The sequence below is a fragment of the Gymnoscopelus braueri genome (genome assembly GCF_963280865.1).
Source record: "Gymnoscopelus braueri genome assembly, chromosome: 10".
Taxonomy (NCBI): Eukaryota; Metazoa; Chordata; class Actinopteri; order Myctophiformes; family Myctophidae; genus Gymnoscopelus; species Gymnoscopelus braueri.
In genome coordinates, this window is record NC_137611.1 from 32,926,401 (window position 1) to 32,954,278 (window position 27,878).

Sequence of the window (27,878 nt, forward strand, 5' to 3'; positions counted from 1 at the left end):
TAATATATATATATATAATACTGAAAATATAAAATATCCTACTGAAAACTTAAAGCATTTTCCTCTTTTATTTATATATACTGTGTATATATGTGTATGTACAGTATGTGTGTGTATAAAGATATATACACACACGTGTGTGTAACAGCAACTGCCATAGCAGATAAAACCACATGTTGTTTTATTAACAGTTGATGTTAGAACTCTGAAGGTGATAAATGTATATGAAGAGCATACTCCCCTACTACCCTCCAGTCAACTATATTGATCTAACAGACAGTGTTACAAGAGAAAGCTCAACCTGGTATTTACTAAAAGACATTCGTTCATGAATGTTGTTTTGTCTCATAATGAGACAATGAGATAAGAGAGATTTTAAGTATGAAGCACAGTCAAATACAGTCCTTGGTCTCTGTTGATAGCATGGCTTGTACTGTTTTTTCCCCCTGGTGCAGCAAATTATAAGTAAATGGGTGGATTAAAAAAAGTATTTCTAATGCAGGAGCTCAAATATGAGTCAGCCAAAGGAGAGCTTCCCCGTGCGAAGGAAGCTCACCATTTATGCTACATATGCATATTGCCAGAAGATGCAACGTGACTGAACTTATGCAACTTGAACAAAAAGAGAGATGAGTTCGAATGTTGAGCAATGAAAGATGAGACATGTTATTAAAAACGAACAAAATCAAGAGGAGCTGGCTATGATGCCTCGATAAAGGAAATGTCAATATGGACTTTACAAAATACCAATAAGTGCTGCTGATGCAAAATGTCTCCTTTTGGTGTAAATGCTCCATAATAATGTAAAGGACTGCAGGGTGCACATATACATCGTCCTCTGCTAAAATTGTGCGTATAGAAACTTTCAGTGCTCCAATGTGCTATATCATTTGTGGATAACAATGTGTTAATGTTATTGTTGCAGTTATTCATGGAAATCCTAACATATGCACTGCCTGAATGTAGATGCATATACAATTATATAGCCTAAAACTGTTTAATTGAACTGTCGAATGAATGTGCCTTTCCTGGCATGAAATAAAACCAATGTTTGCAGTTCATGTGTGTTAGTTGTTTGTTTTTTAGGCTATATGTGCTGACATATATCGGTAGTATGGTTGCTTTTTAACAAAGCTAGATGGAAAATTTACCATATAACATACTATATATATTATACAAGCTCTCTCTCTCCCTCTATTAGGCCTATATATGTTTTGCCACCGTCAACACCATCTTTGTGACCGTTGTCAAATAAACCGTTACATGTGATATTTTTAAATTTTCCTTAACCATTTACACGACAAGGATCACAATAACTCAAAGATGATGTATGCTTTTGCCTCCGTAAGTGCAGAGAAATGAGGCTTTAATAGTCACATCTACTGTGCATCAAGACCTCACAGTCGTTTGCCTTGTTTTCAAGTGATTTGCCCACACTAGACGAGTGCCCCTCTTCCCCTACCATCCTAGGGGGGCAACAGCAACTCGCAGACTGGTCGAGAAGCCCCTGACTGGCACTGCAGCTGGACTGGTCTGGACATGTCTGGGTTTTTGCCAGAGAAAAACTCAGCCTTGCCTCTGATTGGCGGGGCTGTCCGTGGTGCTGGTCTTTGTCCATGGTTGGTCAATTCATATGCCTGTCAAGCATTTTATTTTTTATTTTTTTGTAGGAGGCGGTCCTTAAAATAGTTGTGCTTCTGCTGGAGAGACTGCAAAACTACAGGACAAAGTGTAATGGTGGAGGATACAGTTCTAGTGGAAACAGTTGTACCACAGCGACAGAATACCTCTGATTAAAAGCAAATAAAAAATAAGCCAGAGATACAGCCAGTGGTGGAAAGTGGTGTACTCAAGTACTGTTCTTAATTACAATTTTGAGGTATTTGTAATTTACTTGAGTATTTCCAAATTCCATTACTTTTACTTCTACTTCACTACACCTCAGAGGCAAATATTGTACTTTTACTCCACTACAATTATTAAAACAAAAACTTCACTACACCTCAGAGGCAAATATTGTACTTTTACTCCACTACAATTATTTAAAAAAAACTTAAGTTACTAGTTACTTCACTAGTTACTTACGCATTAACCACTTCACCCCATTTCGGCCATTTGAAAAAAGCAGATCTACAAGCTCACAATGCGTCGGGTGCTATTTTCAAATGATTTGTATCCAATTGAAATGGGACATTCTGTAATGAGTACTTTTACTTTTGGTACTTTTAGTACATTTCGATGCCAATACTTTCGTACTTTTACTCAAGTACATTTTGAATTCCGGACTTTTACTTGTAACAACAGACTACAGAGTATTTCTACAATGCAGTATTGATACTTTTACTTAAGTAAAACATTTGAGTACTTTTCCCACCACTGGATACAGCGATACATTAAGCATACAACACGCCCGTCGTCTTCATGGTTCCATGTCCCATGTGTGGATGTGTGTGTGTTGTAAACAACATCGGTCGGAGGAGGTGCGTCCGGTGCGTGCGCATGTGTACAAGAAGTAATGGAGGACACAGGGAGCTCGCGTTCACCACTCTGATCCAGTGAACGTTACCGTGAGTTGGATTAGAAATCCACGTTGTCTTCGATGTGCCGCCGTGTGACTGCTGATCATACCAAGACATTCACACCGTAATCGTCACCTGCTGAACCAGTTGCATAGAGTTGGTAAGGATGTTCTTTACTTTCAGGCCTTCGATGAATAGAATACACAGGACCCCAATGGAAACAAGCCATAGTGCTTTCTTGGGCTTTAATCCCTTTAGCATCCTTTTGTACAGAACTGTACTTTCTATGCTTTTTTTTGCAAACTGGTATTAAAGTAATCAATCAATCAAAAAGGCCGTTATGGGCTGTCTGGCTACATCTTCACCATCAGCAGACTAGAACGTTAGAAGCCCTGCTAGCTGTGCTGCTATTGCTAGCAGGGTTGCCATGTCGGTTTATTATATACGACTTTGGGCTTCTTTTTCTGTAAAGTTGCTTGTAAAAATGCGGGTTTCTAAAGTGTATTTACTTGCTAATTTAGGCTTGCTTCCAAATTTAAACCAGTGGTTCTCAAATGTTTTTTTTTTCCAGGTACATTTGTGTTGTTAGAATGTTAATGTTAAGTTTTATAAAATATTCCAAATATTCCACATTTCATTGCAAGAGTTTGAAAATAGCAGATCTACAAGCTCACAACGCGTTGCTTGTAAATAGCCGATGCATATAGATTTAAAAGTGCTCAAGTTGCTTCTTTTTGGCTTTTTTTCGTAGACCTGGTTGCTTATTTCTCTCTCAAAAAAATATGGCAACACTGGTGCAAGAGTATCTTATCTAGTTGCCGTTAGCTAACGAGGATGCGGACGAATCTATTTACTGGACTTGTCTACAACAACAACTAAGTCACTTATATTAAATGACACTCTAGTTTTAGTTTCGCTCATCTAGAAGCTAAAATTGTGTCGTGTGTTTATTGAACTATAATGTTTTTGGAATGTCATTTATCAGTCATTTAATTAGCGTTGACGTGAGGGACATTTAGCTGCTAAAGTTTCCCCCATGTTGACATTTTAAGCATCGATGTTTCATGGGTTCGATTTGGTAGTTAAGTTGGTACGAGGAAGCCTCGCCCCAAAACACGCTCGCCCCCATTTTTTCCCCGCGCACCAGCGGTTCTTGTATTAGCTTTACTGAGTATAATAAGGTTAGAAAAAGGTTTAGGGTTAGGCATAGCTTTACTGAGGTTAAGTTTAGGAATACGGTTAGGTTTAGGCATAGTTAACTGAGGTTACGTTTAGGAATATCAGGTGAATATCACCGGATTTGCCCGGGGCGACTACGTTTTGGGGCGAGCGTTTTGGTATTCGGGCTGTAGATTAAATGCTGAACGTTTTCAGGTAATAGTCGGTGTCGATCGTGCACAGCCATTCATTGCTAGCCAACGTGAGCTCGTTCGCGAACGTTTTATACGAAATAAGACGCGTTGACCTCATTCTTAATGGCATAATGTATGATGGCCGTGCACTTCATATTGCACGACTGAGAGTTGGACACCCAACCTAGTATTATGCTAGCAGGCTAGCTATCGGTCAATGTGAAACATGAGCTAACGTTAGCATGGTAGCTAAGTGTATTTGGCTGACGGTTTCTAGCTAACTCGGGCCGAGTTAAAGAGACGCTCCGCCTGGCCAATCAGAGAAGGCTGTTCCTTTTTTTGCCAGTGGTGGAAAAAGTACTCACATTTAAGTAAAAGTATCAATACTGCAACGTAGAAACACTCTGTTACTCTGTTACAAGTAGAATTGGCTAGATTCAAATGGCCGGAATGTATACACAGCTGCAGTGGTTAATGTATGTTTTGTAATAATAATCAAAATCTATAAAGTAACTAAGGTTGTAATTTTTTTTTTAAATATTTGCCTCTGAGGTGTAGTGGAGTATATGTAAAAGTACTGAAAATTGGAAATACTCCAGTAAAGTAAAAATACCTCTAAAGTGTATTTGTGTGTATTTAAGTACAGTACTTGAGTACATGTGCTTAGTTACTTTCCACCACCGCTTTTTGGCATATGTGTGTATGTAGGGGAGGGGGGCAATCATAGCATAACTTGTGTTATATGCGTGCACCTGACTAAATTGAAAAAGCATGTTGAGTTTGTAAAAACACTAATTTTGGTTGTTAAGCAAAAATGGTAGACCCTGTTTTAGATGGCACCATGTGTGCTTGTCTGCTTGATGTAATGAAATAGTGCTTTCACTTTTACTTACAGTCTGTCTGTCTCTGTCTATAAGCTTAATTATCACTTTATTACAATGTATTGTTACTCATCTCAAAACGATGTGACTGGCGTACTTATTTGAATATGTATTAATAATGAATAACAAACAAACAATATATCTATAAAAAGGTGAAAAATTAGGTCCATTGTAAATTTAAAGATCACATAAGAAATGACATTGATTTTTGGGGGGCTGGGCTTCTTTGTGATCTTTAGGGGTTGGCACTGGGATTTGCAATGGCTTCGGATTCAGCCCCCCTGAACCCCAAGGCCATCATGACATTTCGTCCCACTGTTGAGGAGTTCCAGAACTTCACTCGATACATCGCCTATATGGAGTCCCAGGGAGCGCACAAAGCAGGCCTGGCCAAAGTGAGCATGGAGTCAACTTGAGTATCTGCTTCAGCTTTGAGTCATTCTTTGAAATATAGGCAGACTGATCTCTCAATTTCTATCATTTGACTGTGTTCTACATTATGTCTACAATTACTGTTGTATGGCAGTTTATAACAGACATCAAAGGTTGATTTACCTTGTAGTTTTTTACTTAATTCTAATCATTAGTGGCTAACTGGCATGTCAAACATTGTTCATCAATCCACATGTCTGTATTGCATTGTTTACAATTCACTAAATACATGGTCTGCACTGTCACTAATCACATGCCCATCACTGTACAATTCTCTATTCCAAAGATTGTCCCACCAAAGGATTGGAAGCCCAGACATGACTATAATGACATCGAGGACCTGGTGATCCCAGCACCCATTCAGCAGGTGGTTACTGGTCAGTCTGGTTTGTTCACGCAGTATAACATCCAGAAGAAGGCTATGACTGTCAGTGAGTTCCGCAAGATGGCCAACAGTGACAAGTGAGAAATACCAGATATTGTAGGACTGTAAAGCGTTGTATCTGTTTTTGGTTCATCAGTGTTTTATCCTGCTGGAGGTTGATTGTAATTTTCTTATTATTATTGTAATACTGAGTACTGGTTAGCTTTATTCATCAATAGTTATTCACTAAAGTTGGTTATTGTTTTTGAAGATTCAGCAGCCCACGTTGTGCTAACTTTGAGGAACTGGAAAGGAAGTATTGGAAGAATGTGACCTTTAACCCTCCCATCTATGGGGCTGATGTCAATGGAAGCCTCTATAATGCCGTAAGTTGTCATAAGTTGGATTTTTGTTGTGGAAACTGGAAAGTATACATACAGTCAGTATATATTAAGATTTTGTGTTCATGACTCACATTTAATTTGCTTTCACATCTGAGCTAATAGCCTTGATTATATCCATGTTGATTGGTATCATCATTCTCATTTATTATGTATTGGTCCTACAAATCTCCATGCAGGATGTGAAAGAGTGGAACATTTCTCGCCTGAACACCATCCTGGACACTGTGGAACATGACAGTGGCATCACCATTGAGGGAGTGAATACACCCTACCTGTACTTTGGCATGTGGAAGACCACCTTTGCCTGGCACACTGAAGACATGGACCTGTACAGCATCAACTACTTGCACTTTGGAGAACCCAAGTCTTGGTAAATACTCTTCTCTCCGCATTAGGTCTCCCATAGCCTTGATCTCCAGGCTTTTATTGTTTAGTTTTGCTACCCGGTATGGGAAGTGTTTCATTTCCCCAACCAACCAGAGTGCAGTGGGCGTCGCTCGTAATGTTGTGTTAACGGGGCGGGGGTTGATGGACAGATCGGTGAACCAATGGGATCAGGCGCAATCTCTCCGCGCCTCTATACACCCGCCCCTCTATACACGAAAACAGGAGCGCTAGTGCAGCCTAGGTCTCCCATAACAAGATATTAATCCACTGTAGGCTTTTATATCTACGTTTGATATCTTGCATCCCGAGGTTCTTGTCAAATAGTTCAAAAAGCATTTTGTAGAAATGAAAGGGGTTTGCTTGCCAGTATCCACTGGGTAATTACAGCCATATAAAACGATAACTATGCCTATTACACATACTATGAGCAACTGAGCAATGTTGTTGGGAATTCTCTGCAGGTACTGTGTTCCTCCAGAGCATGGGAAGAGAATGGAGCGTCTGGCACAAGGTATGACTTAAAAATAATAATAATCAGATTTTTTTATTTACTTTTGAGACCTCAACACTAATACCCTCTCTCAATGCTTCTAGGGTTCTTTCCTGGCAGTGCCCAAAACTGTGAAGCCTTTCTAAGACACAAGATGACACTCATCTCTCCCTCTATACTGAAGAAATATGGCATTCCCTTCGAGAAGGTACATTGATTTACTAGTTCTTAATATTTGCTCTTGATTTACTGTTAACTGTTGAGGCTCAAATTCACCTACACCACAGTCAGCAGACAATGGGGATCCTATGTGGCACTAGTCGTCCAAGTCTGGAATGCACATACTATCCGAATCTGTTTTATTTGTCACATCACAGGTTTACAGGTGTAAATCCGTGGGTGAAATTCGTTTTTGTGTAGGCTCTGTCATTTAGTTGTTTTCTAGGAAAGGAAAAAATAATACTATGCCCATTTGGCTCCTCATTGGCATTAATTAGCTTTCTGCACAGGCATGCATGAGAATAAACATCTTGTCCATGGCCTCAGCGAGCACAAATGTTGGCAATAAATACACCCAACAAAAAGTCAATTTATCAATTTCTTTCTCTTTCTGGAAACAAACTAATTTCAAAAAAATGTTCACTGCCTTGTGTTGCCTAAATAGTTCATATATAAACTTTTACAAGAACAAAGTTTGTGTGAGAGATTCACTGAAAAAAAAATCTTCACACAAATGTTATCTATACACTGCATTAAGGTCTTGTCTTGACAAGGAAGCGAAGTGAAAGTTATTAAGATCATTTGAATCTAGTTAGGCTATTGTTCTATGCATGTAAAATGTATCTATATATATATATATACTGTATATGCATGTAAAAAAAAAGATATATACCTGTACATACTAAGAGATTGATACAAATCAGATTTAAGATGGTGTGACTGGGATAGCTCATCTATTGAAAATTTGCATTCTTTGTTAATGTGTGACTGTGATCAGTGACAGACATGATTAAAGTTGTTTTTGTGGATTCTTGCCAGTCTAGGTGAGCATTGCCAAGGCAAACTTGAGGGAAAATTAACACCTGTGGTCCATGAACCATTGAACACCAGACGGTACATTACACTTAACGGTCAACAGCCTGCAGCTCTCATACAAGGTCACATTTCAGATAAATCTAGAAATCAGGTCTCCGCCAGGCCGGGTTACCTACCCAGAGCACGCAAACTGTGGATCATAGCCATTTGGAATCGGATCAGAAAAATCTAACTTATACATCTTGATCACATGACCCCAGAGATGATGTGTACCGATTTGTGAGTTTTGGACAAAATCTGTAGGAGTAGTAGCAAAAAGTGAGATGCACTAAGGCAGAAAATGTAATCTGGCACAAACGAGGCCTATAAGGTGAAGTGGGCTTTTGTAGCGCCACCATGAGGAGATTTGAAAAATTTGGGATGGAGGTAATTCCTTGGCTTAGTATAGTGGGAATATGCGTGCAAAGTTTTCCAGTTATCGGGCGCTGCATTCATGATGTGAGGCATTTTGTGCAAAACGGCCACCCCCACAAACTCCATCGGAATGGAATATGAGAGATGTGACAGATACGTCTTGATCACCTGACTATAGAGGTTGGCTAAAATCGACCTCCTCTATAACGGGCTGATGTGAGAAATCTAGGGCAGCGGTCTTTACTTGGCCTCCAAGGAGTATGCGTGCACACTGCACAGTTTCACGCCGATCGGATGAACAGACACACGGATTGACACATGGACGGACAGGGGTGAAAACATAGTCTCGGCCACGCCGTTGGCCTGGCAGAGACAATAACAAACAATGTAAGAGCTACAGATTATATACTGTTGTCGCTGTGGTTGCGCACCAACATTAATCAAGCAACGTCATTCTTGTTAATGTCTTATTTTAATCAGATCACTCAGGAGGCTGGTGAGTTCATGGTGACCTTCCCCTATGCCTATCATGCTGGCTTTAACCATGGCTTCAACTGTGCAGAGTCAACCAACTTCGCCACCCAGAGGTGGATTGATTACGGCAAGCTATCCATACTGGTGAGAGAAGTACTATTATATTCACACATCAAATAATTTGCCCTTAAATTATACACAGCCAGAGCACAAGTTTTTCATCGCATTGGAATTTACTGCTTTTAAACTATATTGCCAAGAAACTAAACTTGTTTTTACATATCAGTATATCATTATATATCACTATAATATAATGTCAGTCTTTTGCATCGGCATACTATATGATTATTATAGTATAAGTAAAAGCACATATCAAGAGCTCAACTGAGTTTCTTTGCTGGTGGATGAGGTAAAGACAAATGTATTGCCAAAAACCCTCCTATCACTCAGTTCTTGGGTAATTACTTTGTATCTCCACTCTCACCTTCAGTGCTCATGTCGCAAAGACATGGTGAAGATTTCCATGGACGTGTTTGTAAAGAAATTTCAACCGGAGCGCTACGAGCAGTGGATGGAGGGGCGAGAAAACGCACCCATTGACCACTCGCGGCCGACCCCGGAGGCCAATGAGTTCCTGGTGAAGGGCTTTAATGACATCACGAGCCACAGTGACAGCAGCTCCCTGGAAAGTGTGGAGGAGGGAGAAAGGAAGAGGTAAACTAAATGTTCTTAAATTATTCTTGTGTGTTTAGATGCTCAGCATAGCATTTATGTATTGCATTAGATGTTGTTGTGATTGACTGTTATTTGACAGCCCCAGTTCTGCTCACTATAATATCAGTTAACAAAACTTGGATGATATTAAACCTTACCTGCTTGTAACTAATGCACTCTCTGCTTGGTGAACCCACAGCCCTACACAGAGGATTGAAACCAAGAGACACAGGGTGTGTCTGGAGGTGCCTGAGGAGGTGGTTCCTAAGGATGAAGATGATGAGAAGGAGAAGCAGTACGGGAAAAGGCCCAGACTTAGCCTGATGCCTCCACGTACTGCATCACCAGACTGCCGGAGGACTAAAGGTAGTTTCTAATTATACCATATCTGGAAGGGCTTTGACTAATAACTTTTATTTCTGATGATGGGGACAAAAATCAACTTGAATGAAATGTAGAAATGTTAACTTTCATTCTTCCGCAACAATAATGACACCAAATTGTTCTTCCAGGCCCACCAAAGTTGGTTGTCACGCCAACCAAGCTGACCCTAATGGATCCGTTCCGCCGGTGTTTGAGCGGTGAGGCAACCCGTCCCCCTCACTACACCAAAACCCGAGCACCGGCCATCTCCTCTCCGTCCTGGCACAGGAACGGCCACCTCACGGTAGCCACGGCACCAGCCTGGAGCCAAGACACGGCTCAGCCTGCCCGCAAAATGGGCGTAGCCAGTCTGCTCTTTCATAAGACTCTGAGCCCCAAAGAAGCACTCCATGTACATACGTATGCCATGGAGAGCCACCAGCAGCATGCTCACACGCTTCAGGTGCACAGCTACGCCAGAGAGCACCAGCCTCGCCACCTCCAGCACAAGGCTTACACGGTGTCCCACGCACAGACTCAGCCTCAGCCTCAGCCTCAGCCTCAGCCTCAGGTCCAAAGTCCAAACCACGAGAAGACCAAGCCACTGCCAGAGTCCAAAGCGGAGCAGAGTCAGTCCAAAGCAGACAGTCCAGCAGTGGAGGAGGTGGTTGTGAAGGAGGAGGAAGAGGAGGTGGTTGCGGAGGAGGAGGTGGTTGCGGAGGAGGGGGAGGAGGAGGAGGAGGAGGTGGTTGTGGAGGAGGAGGAGGACGAGGAGGAGGAGGTGGTTGTGGAGGTGGAGGAGGAAGAGGATCAGACACAGACGCAGTCCAAAGAGTCAACAGAGTCCCAGACTCATTCAGAGGGGGATGTGTCTGATTCTGAGCTCCCTAGCATGCCTGCTCCCACCCACACACCACAAACGCAAGTGAAGAAGGTGAAGAAGATGGAGTCGGACGCCTCCAAGAAGAATACGCGAAAGGTTGGTTTTCTGTGTGTTCAGTTTGAGTATTTGTTCATTGCTTTTTCCCCCCTCCATAGAAAATGCATGAGCTACACAAAGTTTGTCAGTATTGCATGCTCTTTGTGTTGTGGGTTTGTAGCATGCTTGCCGGTGGTGTTACTGGGTGCTCACTTGGGTTGCTACACACCAGAGGCTGTACAGATCCCTGTTGACATTCTGACCTCTAGTTAGAGGATGATAAACTAGTGCCTTCTGCCCATAATGATCAGCGCAGTGATTTCTCTGAGTTCCATGTATGCACTAACAACATTTCCCATCAGTGCTGACATGCCCAAGTACTGTGAGCCGAAGCTGTCGTATCTGATGTGGGTTGACAGGCGATATTCCACTGACAATTTGCAAGTTTCATTAATGATAGCCATATCTAATGACGTAACCATATTACATCCCTCATCCTCCGCATGAAAAAGGGAGACAAACTACTATGCCAAAGTTTGGTATTTGTAGGTGACTGTACTGATGCATTTCAGTGCATGTTGGTATTCTAATCTCTGAGAGCACTGTATTGTAACTAACGGCTGCTAATGCAACGCTTCTTGGTCATCCTGGTGGTGGTCATCACTCTGCTGGTGCTGGAGAACGCTATCTTTGGTCTTAGATGCCATACCAAATTATTATTTGTAGGTAACTTCCCTTGTGGATAATATGGCTATCATGCTGTTCAAACCACAGACCAACCACTTGTGCCTTCTGGATCGTGACACTATCATCCCTCAGGACATCACTTCCATCAGAAAAGAAAAGCAAAGCGAGACCAAAGTGATCACTCCCAACCATCATGTAAGTAGTGCTAGCCAGTGACCAGTGAGGCCCGCAAGGGACTAAATGGACTTAAATCCTTTGTCAGAGAAGCAATCCGCAGCTGTACAGTGCACCCAGCATGCCTCACTCTGCAGGTAGAGACCTCAAAATGAGGTCTTTGCTACAAGCACACACTCAACTCTGCTGACGTGATCTTTCCTCTTGCTGTACCTCTCTCTGTCCACCAGGTGTCAGGGGAGCAGTCGTACTGCAAGTCACTGGTGAATAAGCAACAGCAGGCGGCTCAGCTCTGCAAACTGTCTCGCTTCCACCCGCTACTCAAAGACATCTCCAGTGATGAGGGTATGCCGGAAAATGTTTACATCATTCATAATAAATCCCTTGTTACTGACAACCACCCCCTTCTTTTTTTTATTCCATTATTATAATAATAAATGAATAAATATGTCCCTCCCTTAATCTCCATCCTTCAGATGTGTCTAGGGTTGTGCAGACTGGACGTAGGGAGACTGGACGTAGGGAGAGGGAGGAGTGGGCCAAGCCCCTGACTCAGCTGTGGCAGTGTCTGCCCTCCAACGACCCCCAGGCAGAGAAGGAGTACAACAGACTAATGGGCCAGCAGGCCCCCTACTGCTCCATATGCCTGCTCTTCCACACCCATCACCAGGTAAGGTGCTCTGTGCCAGGCCTCTCCTCAGTCATAAATATCTCTTTAATGAATTGCCATTACGGCCATCACTGTTTATAATTAAATGATAGCCAGATCTGCCACAGCAGTAGTTAATAGAATTTATTAACAGTTAACACGAAATGCAAGTCTAAAATGGGCGGATGGTGTTCAAGTGTTTGGCAGTGACTGGATGAATTTATTTAAAAAAGAATCTATTTGTGTATATGGTAATAAACCTTTCCCGTCTCCTCACTTAAAGTCAGAGGCGTCTAACGACAGCTCCAGTGTGACAGTGGTGCGTCGTTCCGGGGGCAGACAGTGGTCCAAGCCACTCATCCCAGAGATGTGTTTCAACAGCCACGGCAGCAAGGCCAATGAGAGTGAAGAGGGACAGCTGTCCAACCCACGGCTAACGGAGGAAGGCACCAGTCGGCTTGTCAGCTGTTCCCAGTGCTGTGTCCGTGTACATGCCAGTAAGGACCATCAATGAAGTGGCTGAATTTGAATCGAACGATAGCTATTTTAACTTGAGTTAAAATACTGTTCAACCAGAACATTAATCTTAAATATCCCATACAGCTGCATTTGTTGATATAGTTTACTTATCCATTTTTGCATGGTGATATGTCTTAGTCATGCATCACCCTGCCATATACTGTACCGTTACCGTAATTTGCTACCGTTGCAGCAATACTTAAGTCTTCGTTGAAGTAATCCACAATAACATGCTCAATGTTCAGTCACTATATCCATTTAGCAGTAGTTGCACCACAAAAGGAAGTTCACAATGTTTTGGAAACATTTCGCCCCACCCCCCTGAGCTCCATGTCTGTCTTCAACTCAACACGCTTCTGAAGTTCTCACCATTTCCTGAATTCTGCTCTTTTGTTTATTCTAGTTTACTTTGGCCTCTATCCAACTCTTATTATTTTTTCTGTTGTTGTGGCTTTAGACACAGTCAAAGTTGTTTGTCTGCCATTGGTGAGACGTCTGAGCCTAGAACACCACATTCAATGTCATTGTTGATTGGTTCACAAGTGAATGGGTTCACTAATTACTTGTTTTGAAAACACAGATGAAAACTAGGCAGAGTCCCTGGTTTTAGAATACAGTATAAACATCGTTCATTGTGCTGGAGTTCTCCCACGGAAGCTCTTTCTGTGAGCGCTACCTATTGAGAATGAGTTTCTTGATATCTTTCTTAAATAAAGTTGGTATTTGGCACTTTAAGTCCTACCTGTTTGAAACTATTCATCAGCAGTCCCAACAAACCGCTTTAACTGTTTCTAGGGAATGCTGATGTTTAGAATTTCATATGCAAATATGTAATTTACAAAACTTTAAAACACATCTGGGTCTGTATAGCTGTGTGGAAATATATTCCATTCAATCTAAATGCGCTTCATCCTGTTTCGCCACCATCAAAATACTGCACATGACAAGACCAGTGACACAACTATGAAACGATACCCGTTTGACCTTCTGTAACAGATAAAAAGGAGTCATAGCTGATGTTATTTTTCCTCTTCCCTCTCAGGTTGTTATGGAGTGTCTGGTGAGGAGGCGGAGTTGGACGACTGGCTGTGTGCACGCTGTGAGGCTAATGCCATTTCGGAGGTTAGTTCCCTTGTTCTTTTCAAAGAAACACTGGTCTTGGTCCCCTGTACCCATTATTGTGAGACATTTTACATCATATTGGCAACAAACAAACAACAGGTTGGGCAGCAGAATGCTACTAATAATGAATGAGATAGGAACATTACAGTGTGGGAAGTATAACACTTCTAAGGTTCTCTCTTGCTGGTATTGATGCACACTTTACACAAGGTACACAAATCCTGCCACACTTCTGCAGTGTTGGAATGAAAATGGTCTTAATTGATTATGCAGAAGGACTAGTAAATGCAATAAGAATGCTGACTTGACTTGGAAGGTAAAGAACCTGAATTGAATTTTGTTGTAGCAAAGGGCCTGGGGGGAATCTTTTTGACTTATTTTCTCGAAGATCTGACTCCACTGTCAACACATGGCTGAGCTCCATCCGTGGCAAACAAATGTGTTTAATCTCAGGTGATGGTAACTGTGGAACCAGCCAACCAACTGCAACAGAAACCACAGCACTTCTCACACTAATCCAACATAGTGGCCCTTCAGCCCTGCTGTAGCCCAGTATTGCTGTTACAAATCATATCACAGGATGCCCCCAAATGTCCTTTTGCAAGGCTCTGAGAGTCTGTACCATCTTTGAGAACAATTTACAGTATGTGTGCAGGGCAGTGGAACCTACCTAGTGGAACTTAGACAAAACAATCACCAATTTGGTCTTCTATCTGAAACGAGCAATGGATAAACCGCTTCAGTAGCCACCCTCACACTTGGGAAAACCTGCACCCTATGCTACCATGTGTGTTCTATGACGCTGACATTATTCTTATATAACTGACACACATTTTTCTTTGTATGAACCAAGAAAGAGATCGAGTTTTTCATCAGAGATTATGGTTTTGCAACTTAACAACTACTCAACTTGGATGTGTGTTTATGGATCAAAGTGGAGGGTTTTGCCGTGAAAGACATATTTTTCTTTCATCGCTCAGTTTGTAATGAGATTAAAGGATATTTTGACTAAGTTGCTTATGATCCTTTCACAATCAAACAATTGGTCATGTTAGTTTCTATTCCCCGAAGCAGAACAAATGTGAGCAAATACTGTACCTCGTCTTTGGGTGAATACAGGTGAAGCATATGGCCTAGGTTTAGCCATGTTATTTCTTGTGTGATTTAACAAATGGTATGATTCAAGCCCAGCCTTGTTGAGGTGTTGCAACATGCACATTTTGGCACGGCATATTTGGGCTGACACTGAACTTCTTATATGGGCATAAAAGGAACACAGACGGGCAGTTCGAGAGATCCCCATATATGGGCGGGCATAACAATGACACACAGACAGATATCGAGATCTCCATATGGGGATAAAAGAGCCACAGACAGACGGGTACAATGGTTACTCTGACAACGCGTACAACAAGAGTACAACGGGTATTGCATAACCCGAGAGACATGCGCTCCTAACAGGCATCATTCCCAACTTGCATCGTTCTGTCTAATTCCTTTAGAACAGAGGTCTTCAACAGGGGGTCCGCGACCCCTAGGGGGTCCGGAGGTACTGCAGGGGGTCCGCGAAATTGTTGTTTGATTAAACAATATTTTTGTTTGAAAAACATAAAAAATATTATTTTTTTTTCCCCCCAAAATGTCAAATTGTCTTTAAACATAACATGAATCCATAGCAAACAGATAAATGGAGGCACAATGCACAATAACATGGTATGTTTATACATATTTTGCACACCTACTGCGGCAGGTGCGTATAGGAGCAGGCAATATAAAACACAATTGTATACATAAATATACAATATATGTGGTAGCCCCCCCTACCCTACGAGGTAGGGGGTCCCTGCTCCATCTCTCCATCAGTTTGGGGGTCCCTGGCCCGAAAAGGTTGAAGAGCCCTGCTTTAGAATGAAAGCTGGCACTAACACCTCCTCCACCAGAGGGCAGTGCTGCCCTGAGATTCTTGTTCTCTCTGTTTTAGGCTACAGGCACTCTGTGCCCAAGGCCTGATTTAGACTTGCACACTAGTGCCGCTTACCGTAAATAACAGATCTACAAGCTCACAACGCTTGCTGCAACACTTTGTGATTTTGTAGATCGGCTAGTTGCCCACGCGCAACTAAGTATAACTCAGGCTTTAATATGTATTCTCTCCTATTTCATGAGTCACAAAATAGGTTTTACCCAGTTTGAGGCTTGTTAAAGTGAATGTACCATGACTGTCGGTCTCTAAGGATTACTCGGAACAACTATTGTCATTGACACACTTTGCTGGGGTGCTCTATCTTTAATAGGAAGATATGTCCACCAGGCTTTCATCCAAGAACATTCAAGTATTATCTTATTTACACATTGGTGGTGCATTGCATCAGAATGAAAGCTATTGGTTAACCTCCTTGCTTTAACCAGTGTGGGGAAAAATGTGACTCGACCAATCCAAGCCCAAGATTTATTCGAATGTATTCAAAATTGAAGATCCATGAAATGGATGTGGGTGCAGATGTGGAATTGTGTCCGTTACTGTGCCAGTTATTGTTGTGTCAAGATGTATGCCTGATGTCTTTTTTCTCAACGCCATCTAAACTGAGAGTTAAGTTAAATATGAAAAAAATCATGCAGAGCCACACGCATATTGAATGAATGGTCGAAAATTCTAATACACTTATAATTGGATTGACAAGTATAGCACCCGCTGGCATGGTGACAAAGGTATGGCTTCAAAAGCTGTCTGCCATTAAGCCAAGCTAGGGTGCCATAATGATGACAATATTGGCACGTTCAGATTTAAAAAAAAAAAAAATTCTTTTTTTTTTTTACACTCTGTTAAATGAACACTGAAGATTTTCTGTGTAAATATTGGACTTGTTTTAAGTATTACTGTTTCTTCCCACTCAGGACTGCTGTCTGTGTTCCCTTAGAGGTGGTGCTCTGCACAGAGCCAACAATGACAAGTAAGTAATGCCAGTAGATGGTGCAGTTGCACCCTTTTTTGTTTTTTTAAATGGAGACGCTGGATGGTGGTGGAGTGGACTCTGAAGACGATGTAATCGTCCTCCTTTTCATTACTGAGGTGCTTCATTGGCACAATTGTAAACTCACCAGTACAGTGAAGCTAAAGTTGCCAGGAAGAATTTCAGACTATTTCAAGGTTTGTCTTGTAAAACCATAAATGGCTCTCTATAGGGCTGTCACAATTGTTACCTAATCGCCTAATTGCAATTATTTGAGATAATCGCAATTATTTGAGATAATCGCAATTATTTTGCATAAACATGTTGAAAAATGTTCATACATTTTCAACAAAATAGCGGAGATAGCAGGATCTGCTATTTTATTTTTGTTTATTTTTTTTCAAAGAAACTAACCTGGGCTGACGGCCTTCTCAGTTGCCGCCCTCTCCCTATGCAACTAATTCCCAGTTCACATCAAAGCTGCCCCCACCCTCGCCACGTTTAAAACCACACTCAAAACCCACCTTTTCAGACTTGCATTACCTACCTAATTCTAATTCCCCATGGCCTTTTCTACCTTATTTTTATATATTTTTTCTCTCTGTTCTTAGATTTTAACCTTTTTACTAGTTTTCTTCCTAATAAAGTTGTTTTTTATTTTGTTTCTGTTTTGTAAAGCGACTTTGAGGATTTAGAAAAGTGTTATTATTGTTTGTATATGGGTATATTTAATTTATTTGCCCTGTGCAACTTTCCTTTACAAAGCTTAAAAGGCAAACAGAATTGTAATTTGTATTCATACGTTTCAATGTCAAAAACACAATTAAATCACAATTATTAGTGCGACAATTAATGGTCAAAGTCAAATTCCATGATCGTGACAGCCCTAGTTCTCCACCACCCATTCATTCACTTGGCACAGTCCTCACGGGCTATGACTGTTCCACCGCTACTGTTTGCTGTCAGAGCAAACCTCAGGCTAAAAGTTTGTTTTTTCCCCTTTATATGCACACATGCTTGCTCTTACATAGATTTACTACAGACCCACCCACTGGGCAGAGGCCTCCCTCTCCTTGGTGCATGTAGGATGTGCTGAAATGAATGTCAGTCTAAATGACAGGAAATGCCTCTAGAAGTAAGCCACCCATCTTGAGCTAATGCGTAGTCATAAACTTTGCAGTGACCCATTAGTCTAGCCAAGGTTGAGTTTCACAAACACGGTTTGATATCGAAGGTCATCTTTTTCTCCATGTAAAGGCAGTGAACTAAAATATATGAATTTACACCATTTGTTCAGGGCAGCGTTGAAGGAAAAGCGAGAGTGAATTGAGACTTTTTTTGCAAATAGTTTGAGGTTGAGGTTTTGATCTTCAGTTGAATCAGTCAGTAATTTGCAGACTAAACACTGAGCCAGTCTTAGAAACATGGTGGCCTGGACCCAGCATCCTGCTTTTGTTTCTTGTGCTGTAGGTGGGTCCACGTGCTGTGTGCCATCACCGTACTGGAGGCTCGCTTCGTCAACATCACCGACCGCAGTCCAATCGACCTCAGCTCCATCCCTCTGCCCAGGTTCAGACTGGTAAGACCCATCAGGATATTCCTATTCTGGCATGCATTTTTGGTAACTCACAGTAGCTCTCCTTAGAAAAGAGGCAGGTCAGACATTCTTAAGGATTCAAGATATAAGTATGATGGACATCTAAAAACATTTAGTTCTTTGGTTGGAGCTGTAGTACGGTAGTCCGGGGCCCCTTTTTATTAAGAATATTTTGCCTGTGTATTGGATCCCTTTACCTAGCATACATTTGTCACCCACACGTCATATGCAGGGCCCGCACGGTCATGAAATTCCTGAAAATATTTAATGATATACCGGTAAAACCTTTTGCAGTCCTGGAAAAGGTTTGGAATTTATCAAGAATGCATAGCCAAAAATATTTGGCTATGCATTGTTTTTGGCTATTGATTTTGTTAATAAAAAACATTTTCCAAAAACATGTATAACATTACACGAAATATGTAACATAATTAGTTTTTCGCTGAACGGGCTGCGTGTTTGCAGCCTAATGTATACTGGATGTGACAAAAAGGAACAGATCTACAAGCTCACAACGTGCTGCAGCGTGATGCTTAGTTAGTAAATTTGGCATGAAATTTGGAATGGAATTATACCATGCTATACTTTATCTTTGCTACACTGCCTATCTTTGGGCATTGCACATAGGAGTAAGAGACTCATTATTGTCTTTGGGCATTGCACATAGGAGTAAGAGACTCATTATTGTCTTTGGGCATTGCACATAGGAGTGAGAGACTCATTATTGCGCTGAATGATTGTTATATAGGCCTGGAAATTGGGTTAAATATTCTGGAAAGGTTTTGGAAATTCATTGGTAAAGATGTGTGGGAACCCTGTATATGTATGTTCCCTACAAAGGTTTCTTACTGTATTCACTGTAAAGCAAACTTCCCTCCTCCCATATGAGTCATGCACTAAACAAAGCGCAGGAGGCTATATTAAGACTTCACAGTCACTCTGGTTGACCTTGTTGCCATTGTTCTAGACTAGAGGTCTTGATCTCATTGTGTTTTTCCAGAATGAATCAACTTTTCAATAAGATATGATGTCGGAAATTGCGGCACCATTGAAAGCAAATTGTGTTGATTTCCTCTCACTACCTTCTCACCTCCTTGTTCCTTGATTTGCCACTCACCGATCCTCCCATGACATTTAACACCTGTCATTGCTGTCATCATTCCTCGCACAACCAACCTCCACCCTTCGTTTCCTTCCTTGACCCTTTCTCCCTGTCCTCTGTTTCGCTTCCTCCCTCCTTGTAGAAGTGTTCGTATTGCAGGAAGCGCATGACGAGGGAGGTGACAGGCTGCTGTGTCCAGTGCTCCCATGGACGCTGCTCCACAGCATTCCACCCCACCTGTGCTCAGGCGGCGGGAGTCCTCATGTATCCAGACGACTGGCCCTTCATCGTCTTCATCACTTGCCACAGACACAAAACACCCACCATACCAGAGGTACTGGCCCCTTCAGTTCCCCTTTATTTCTCTGTTTGTAACATGGTACCATATGCAATTATATAATGCCTGTTTGCTGGGAACAGTGTCTTTCTTTGAGCCACAGACACAGTGAAGTGGGGGTGGGGCTGCTGAGAGGAGCTAAATAGGAATTAAAATGGAACCAATGATTAAAAATAGGTACAGATTGAAGTTGGTCAGATTTTACCATTTGGGTAACTGTGTTCACTTCATATTATTTCCCGTTGTAAATGATGTAACACTTAAACTTGTAAAGTGTACAAATGGACCCATAAGGGTCCATTTATAGACAATGTGTGAATATCTTTTTAGTTTAATTTCCAACCTTAATTTATGCTCAAGAGGCACTGATGTTACCCTCATTTACAGTGATGTTGAGTGAACAATGTTTAATGGAAGCAGAGCTATAGGAACACGTTTGGGCATGTTTCAGAATGACAATCCCTCCTCTCCCCTGTTTTTTGCCCAACCTAACATATCGAAGGTTTTACGCTAACATTTGTCATAGTGCCACATTTGCCATAAAATGGATAGCTGTTGGTAAGAAGCACATTCTAACCGTGAATACAGGCATAAGCATTTGACTGGCATTGCCGTTGTGGTTTAAGAATTTTCACACAATTTAAGAAAACAGGAGGTCTGAGGTGAGACAGGAGGACACAGCTGTTCTGTAATTACAATAATATGATTTTTCCTATCTCAGACACTTGGACAAACACTTTTGAGACCCCTGGCTCTTTCTGCCACAGTAGTCTTAAGCAAGGAAGTGCTTGGTCCAATTAGCCAGGCAGAGATCAATTCTCATGACTTGTTGCCCATCTTGGACCATGGCCATTGATTTAGTCAGTATGCCAGACAGAAAAGTAAGGCTGCAAAGCTGTTTAGCTCTAATGCACCGCAGGGGTTCTCTGACTTTTGTGCATGTTCATGCTGCTTTAATTCACTAATTGGGGAAGACGGAAAACTGTTTTTTTGGCATCGGGAGACACGCAAAGACACCTGATGCACGCTGTAAATGTCAGTGACTGTTTCCTTTACACTGGGATTGTTTGTAACACTGCAGCTGTAATGTTTATTTTCATGTTTCGTTTTCATAGCTAGAAAAATTGATGCACACTCTTTGCAGTGTTGATGCTATAACTTGCTGACGAATTTAAAAAAACCATATACAGCTAAGCATTCCTCTGAGCCAATCATTTTCATAGCTGACTACAGAGGGATGATGTTACTGACCAAATATAATATTATTTATCTTTAATGATTCTCAGTAATGTTGGAGGTCATTCAAATGGGTCCCCAATAATGTTTTTGTATTTGATCTCAAAGGTTTAAAATTATGGTTAGATTCATGTACCCCATGACAGAAAATTTAACAAAATAATTTTTGCCAAATTTTAAAACTATGCAAATGTCACATCTAAAATTCTAATTAAAAGAAAAATATAGAAATATAAAGTATAGCAGTAAGTAGTATATCGAGCATATAATATACAGTATCTACTGTATACTAGTATGTTGTATATGTATGAGCAGGGAGCAGAACGTATAACAGAAGTAGAAGCAGCGGTAGATTCAGGCAATGTATACTGGTCTACATGGTAGGCTGAGCATGGGCTGAGGCAAGGAGGGCCATCAGAGATAGATTTGTTAGCAGAAATGCCTGCAATGTTGAAACGTGTCTGAGTGCGCAAAATGGCAAATGGCAATGTCCACTGGAATGATTTCAACACATATGATGTTCATAACCTAGCTTTAGCAGGATACGGTAGCATGAGTCGATTGTGAGTTTGTGAGTTTAATGCATCCTTTCTTAATATGCATCAGGGACGTACAGTGTTCAACATAACCGATTCATAATGTTTGTTTTTTATTCATCACCAAATGTCCTCTCACCGATAACAGGTTAAGTGTTAATTAATTAGCTTTTTGTTTTCCAGCGTGACAGAGCATCCATGCCGGAGCTGGTACTGCGCCAAAAGGTGATCTGTAAATACAAGAATGGACGCTACTACCACAGTGACGTGACTGCACTGACCACTCAGACCTTCTACGAGGTGGTGTTCGATGATGGCTCCTACAGTGACAATCTCCTCCCAGAAGACATTGAGGTTCACTGCAATGCTTCAAAGCATTAGTTTTCCATCTTATTGCATGCTGCACCAATTGCGTGATTTAAATTTAGAAATAATAATTTCATCAAGTTAAATTAATTTAATTAAATTTGCAGAATCGCGACTGTGTTCGACTCGGCCCACCAGCCGCCGGTGATGTGGTCCAGGTACGCTGGACGGATGGCCTGATATACGGGGCCAAGTTTGTAGCAGCTCACTCCATTCCAATGTATCAGGTAATGTGATCTTCCCCTCCCCAACACACACACACGCACACACAGACCTCAAAAGTAAATGTACTTGCTCCTTTGCGTAGTAAGCACATTTCATTGTTCTCTTCTCATCTATGCTGTATGTTTTGCTGTGTCTGATCTTTCAGGTGGAGTTTGAGGACGCATCAGAGATCTCGGTGAAGAGAGAAGATATCTACACTCTAGATGAGGACCTGCCCAAACGAGTCAAGTCACGAATGGTACAGTTAAAAACAACCACACACTGATATTATATCAGTATTTTGCAATATTTACAAATACTCCTATTGCTAATCAGAGACTGGCTTCATTTTTATCAGTATTGTCTCAAATGTCGAGTGCTAAGACGAGATTGCATGCTATAAGTCTATCAGCTGTGTTTTTCAGCATAGTAAAATATGCCCTTAGGGTCCATTTATAGACTCATTTTGTCATAGGTAAAAATGTCAGCAGCACAAGCAGTCGGCACTCTTAACTCTGGTGTGTGTGTGTGTGTGTGTGTGTGTGTGTGTGTGTGTGTGTGTGTGTGTGTGTGTGTGTGTGTGTGTGTGTGTGTGTGTGTGTGTGTGTGTGTGTGTGTGTGTGTGTGTGTGTGTGTGTGTGTGTGTGTCTCAGTCTGTGGCATCGAACATGCGTTTCGAAATCTTTACCCAGAAGGACGTGAAGCAGAGCTCAAAGCGGCAACGCGTCATCAACTCTAAATACAGAGAGGACTACATTGAGCCCATTATCTACAGAACCATCATGGAGTAATGGTTTTGCCCCTTGGACACCCCTCCTTAGAATGGAACGAAAGGAATAACCCCCCTCCTTCCATAAGAAATAAAAGAGAACCTTCTCTTTGGGCTTTATGTATTTATAAACCACGGCTGGGACTTGAACTGACTTTAGTCTGTGTTTAATGGATTGCACCAAATGACCCACTCCAGTCTTCTCTTTCTGTAAATGTTATCTTACCCCCCAACCCCCCCCCCCCCATCTTGTTTCACTCAGTTGGAAGGAAGAGGCCAGCTAGTTGGGGCAAGAGGGTTTAAGTTTTGTTTTGTTGTTTGTTTTTTTGCCACTTTATCCAATGTCCAGGCTCATTGGCAAGTAAGGTCTATAAAGACCTTATTCAAAGAGGATCTTACATTTTACACTATTTCGGTGTAATGATGTCATGCTGATAACTCATTCATTATGATCCAAACGCGTTGATAGTTGGTAGAAAAACTGTGTTTGCCTACCTACCTTAAAAGAGTGTAGTAAGCTAATGAATCGGGTCATAACAAAGCAATGGTTTTTTTAATCTGCTATCTGTTATAACAGGTGTATGGTAAACCCTACTGGTGGAAACTGGTATTGCAATATTGGTCGATATTAGCCAATATTTAAATATTCCATAAAATCCAGCAAGAATCATGAACACATACAGGACAGATATTAATCCCCATGAACCCTAGAATCCCTGTTCCGGGGGAAACGATCTGCAAAAAAGGTTCATTTACAAGCTCTCAGCCCGTAAGCGTTGTGAGCTTGTAGATCGTCTATTTTCTGCATATGGTGTAGAGGGGAAAAAACAAGTAAGCCTATTATAGAGCCCTGGGAAACCCCGGTCAACTAAGTATATAGGGTTTAAGTGGTTAATCAAATTTCTTAGGCTGTACTTTTTACTTGATACTTTGCAGTAATCCACTCATTGTATTTACCCCCAAGTTCTGTTACCAATATGCAGGATTGGCAATGTGCATCTACTGTGAAGATATGAGTAAAGTAGACTAGGTTTAGAAGCCACCGCCTTAAAGGGTCATGCTTATTTCTTTGGTTTTACTTTCTCTATATGCATTAATTGTTATTAAATCAGCTGTGTTGATTTTGAGATCACAGCTATTTATATAAATGCTTCGCTGTGTTTTAACAATCTTCAGAAAACCCCAGATGTATTTATATTTGTTATATGGATGGGTTTTCAAATATTGTGTTGGAAGTGTCAGGTTCACTCTGTTTAGGAGACTGTTGAGAGGGTAGGTAATGTTAATTATCAAGTTGGAATAAAGTTCCTTTCTCAGCATAAAGCACTCCTGACGTGGTGAGTGTCTTGTCTTGAAGGATTAATGAAACCACTCTATAGATTACGACAGATAGTGACATCACCTGGCAGTGGCACCAACAGCAGATGACCAGTTCGGTATAATAACTTTTCACCAGAAAATATCAATCAGGCTTCACACACATCTGCTTATGGGGTTTGGTTACAATTTAAGTTCAGGTACTTTACTGAGCATGTGCAAGAAAACATTTTGTTTTGTGTTTTTTTCCCGATGATGGCTGACCCTTGAAATGGTTATACTGAGTTCACCGATTACTTACAACTGAATTAAATAACTGTGGGGGGTGTTAGACCAGTTTCCCTTCGTGCTCTGTGTAGCTCCGTCTGTTCCGTATTGTATGTGATTCAAGATGACATTTGGTATAAGTTTGAACAAAACATTTGTATCTCAGGATGGCACAGAGTGCAGAAACATCTCTAGCCATGCTAGTCAAACTGTTTGGTCTCCATGGCAACTTGTAAGTTGTAAGTGCTTGGTCTGATGTGGGTTCATACACTGACCAGCATTGTTTCTGTACACTTTGTTATAAAAACCTGCCATCAACTCCTTAAGTAAAGATTTGCCACAATGACTACTGCTTTGCTTTTCACTTTTATACATTTAAACACAACTAGAAAAGTGTGCTCCTCCAAGTACCTTGCCATGTAATGCAGTGATTTGATAATAATCGGATGAAAGGTAAGTAGCCTTCTGCAGCAAAAGGGGAAATTGTTCTTGCTCAGTGACCATTGACATAGATTAGTTTAAACCCTAAGGGATCAGTGTTGTTGAGATTAAGACATACATTTAAACCCTAAGGGATCAGTGTTGTTGAGATTAAGACATTATTCCATCAGCACCATTCCGATGCCATTCCAGTGTTTATGGATTATCTGCACTGAACCCTGTCTGCCAACTGATTTGATAGATCCTGTTTGCATCTGATGACTTCTCCCCAAGCCTGGGGGACTACAGATGTGCTCATGTTGGGTGAGGTGTGCAGAACACCGTTGGAATGTTGGATAGATGGCCTCTGGCACTTTATGTACTACTGATTCCTGTGCATGCGTTTGAATGTAGGTGTGGTAGATGGTTTGATCAGGTCACTGGGTTTGTTGAAAGGAAAGTCAGCTGTATCACAATGATTCAGTGCTCAAACTGGACTTAAATATGTGAAATATTGTTGAAACTCAGTTAAACATCCACTGAACCTACCGTTGACAATCATTTCACAAGCAGTTGCCTGTAGGACCTCCAGTACGATACAATTTAACCGTTCTTAATGGTAAACACTGCAGCTGGGTCCTTCAGCCTATCTGTGCTGTCCTTTTAAGATAATGACTTGCATGATTTATCAACGTGGGCCCAGGCAACTGCTTAATGTTCCCACCCTTGTCTAGCGCACTGACAAGGGAATAGACGCCATCATTCTCGGCCTATATTGACACTAAACCAGTCCGCCATTAAAAAATGCGTTGTTTGTTGGCTACCACTATGCCTGGGTAGGAATGGCAGGATGTATGACTACAGAATGACCAGGCATGGACCACTCAGTCACATGTCACATGACACAAGTGTAGAGGTGTAATTATTAGCCTACTAACAACCCACTATGAACTAAAACCACTTGGGCCACAGTGGTCATGAATTCATCCCAGATCCTTCGTGTCACCGGCTTAAGTCACAAAATGATACGCTCAATTTAATAATTTGGTTATTTTAGTTCCTCAAAGTCAAAAGAGAGTTCACGTTTGGAATGAGACCAAATTACTTAGAGAATATCCCGTGCTATCCCCCACCAAATCTCAGCATTATATAACATCTTGGATAGGCAGAACAGACCAGAAGAATTGAGAGAAATAAGATGGCAAGAAGAACTAGATATAACCGTGTCTGAAATTGAATGGGAAAATATAAGCATATCCTTACACAAGACAACAGCATCTCAGTTCTGGCGAGAATATGCATGGAAATGCCAAATGAGATATTTTCTAACACCAGTCCAATTAGCAAAATAAAAAAAATCAGCAACACCAAAATGTTGGAGAGACTGTGGAGAAAACCATGCCAACTACAGCCATATCTTGTGGTTTTGTCCTGCCTTGAAAAAGTACTGGGACAATATTGGTATGGAAATGACACAGGTTCTGAAAATTAAGGTAAATATCAGTCACGAATATATCCTGTTGGGTAAAATACCAAAGGAGATAGACAGAGCCGAAGTCAAGTACCTTATTAAAATATTAAGATTAACGGCCCTCAAACTTATAACCAAAAACTGGCTTCAGAAACTAAGCCCTAGTGTACAGAAATGGAGGAGGCTAATGGAACAAATAAAAGTAATGGAGTAGTTAACATCTTAATAAGAGTAGTACTCTGTGGTGTAAATGGGACAGATACATGGAAAGTGTGGGTGTGGATGGGGGGGACAATAAGCTATGATGACTTAGCACCTCAGCCTAACCTAACTAAAAGCACAGTATAGAATGCTATTGGAAATAAGGAAGAGTCAACAACCAAATGGGGGGAGCACTTTTAATTTGAACACAGTGCTGTTCTATTATCAGGCACTTGATGAAAGACTGACCTCACCTAATTAATGATCTGTTTACAATTACTCTGATGTTCTAGTTGGAGAAAAAGAGTGGTAAAGAATATGAACTTGAACATGGGCTAGTTTTTTTTGTGCCTCTGTTTCCATTTCTTTTGTTTGTTTTTTATTTTTGTTTTTTTCTTTCCTTTTTGCTTTTTACTTTTTGTCAATCTTGTGCCTTATTTGTCATATTTTGTTCTTGTCTCTGTTTTGTTTTGTCCCGATGTTGTATTTCGTGTTGTCTCTGTAGTCGATATGACTACCTCACTGTGGTGCCCATATGAGAAAAAGAAAGTTTAAAAAAAGGAATATCCCGTGTTTCATGCTTACTGCTGTTGCTGCTATGAAACCTGTATTTCCCCACAGGGATCAATAAAGGTCTCAGTCTGTCCAGAACAAAGCTGCACATTCTCAGCATATTTGATCAAGTAGTCGTCTATTGTTGATATGGAATATGTTCAGTCTTCTTTTTGAGTTTGGCTATTTTTCAGAGAATTCAGCACATCATAGCACTCCTCTGGAATAGCTCACCACTACTGGGTATTTTCCATGTAGAAACCGATGTGATATCAAGTGTATCCAAAACAAAATGCCTCACATCAAAAGTGTCAGAGTCAGAGACTGACATTTCTTCCTTCTTCTCTATTAGACCAAATCATTCACAGTTGACATTATCTTTGACATGGGAGATAAACTGATCAATAGCAACCAGCTGACTGCAAAAATAATTCAAAAGAGCACATTTCAGGTCTGCTGGCCTTGCAAGCCTTCACTGGCGCCAACTGCAGTTCAACATTCGAAGGCAAAGGACAGGTGAGGAGCTCTTGGGAGCTTGATGAACTTGTGCTCAGTGGTGCTGAAGAGTTCACTTGTTGCTTCTATGGCCTTGGTCCTCGAGTCAAGTAAGCTGATGAGGCAAGAGAGTTTAATGTGCAGAAAATGTGTGGCTC

At 41.2% G+C, this 27,878-nt stretch overlaps 1 protein-coding gene across 2 annotated transcripts; it reads left to right on the forward strand.

Annotated features, from left to right (window-relative positions):
• The first annotated feature begins 2,509 nt into the window (after nt 1-2,509).
• On the forward strand, nt 2,510-24,928 carry kdm4ab (lysine (K)-specific demethylase 4A-b). Of its 2 annotated transcripts, XM_080440640.1 has the most exons (24): nt 2,510-2,679; nt 4,992-5,147; nt 5,471-5,646; nt 5,820-5,934; nt 6,129-6,322; nt 6,801-6,850; nt 6,934-7,037; nt 8,759-8,896; nt 9,243-9,466; nt 9,666-9,832; nt 9,979-10,493; nt 10,569-10,808; nt 11,523-11,630; nt 11,840-11,954; nt 12,086-12,279; nt 12,542-12,755; nt 13,820-13,899; nt 16,795-16,850; nt 18,321-18,429; nt 19,692-19,883; nt 21,842-22,012; nt 22,132-22,251; nt 22,395-22,487; nt 22,882-24,928. In XM_080440640.1, the coding sequence occupies exons 2-24, from the start codon at nt 5,013-5,015 to the stop codon at nt 23,017-23,019; spliced, it is 3,648 nt and encodes a 1,215-aa protein (XP_080296766.1). In that variant the 5' UTR covers nt 2,510-2,679; nt 4,992-5,012; the 3' UTR covers nt 23,020-24,928. The 2 variants fall into 2 exon arrangements, with proteins under 2 accessions (XP_080296766.1, XP_080296767.1); XM_080440641.1 differs by lacking the exon at nt 11,523-11,630.
• The last annotated feature ends 2,950 nt before the right edge of the window (nt 24,929-27,878 follow it).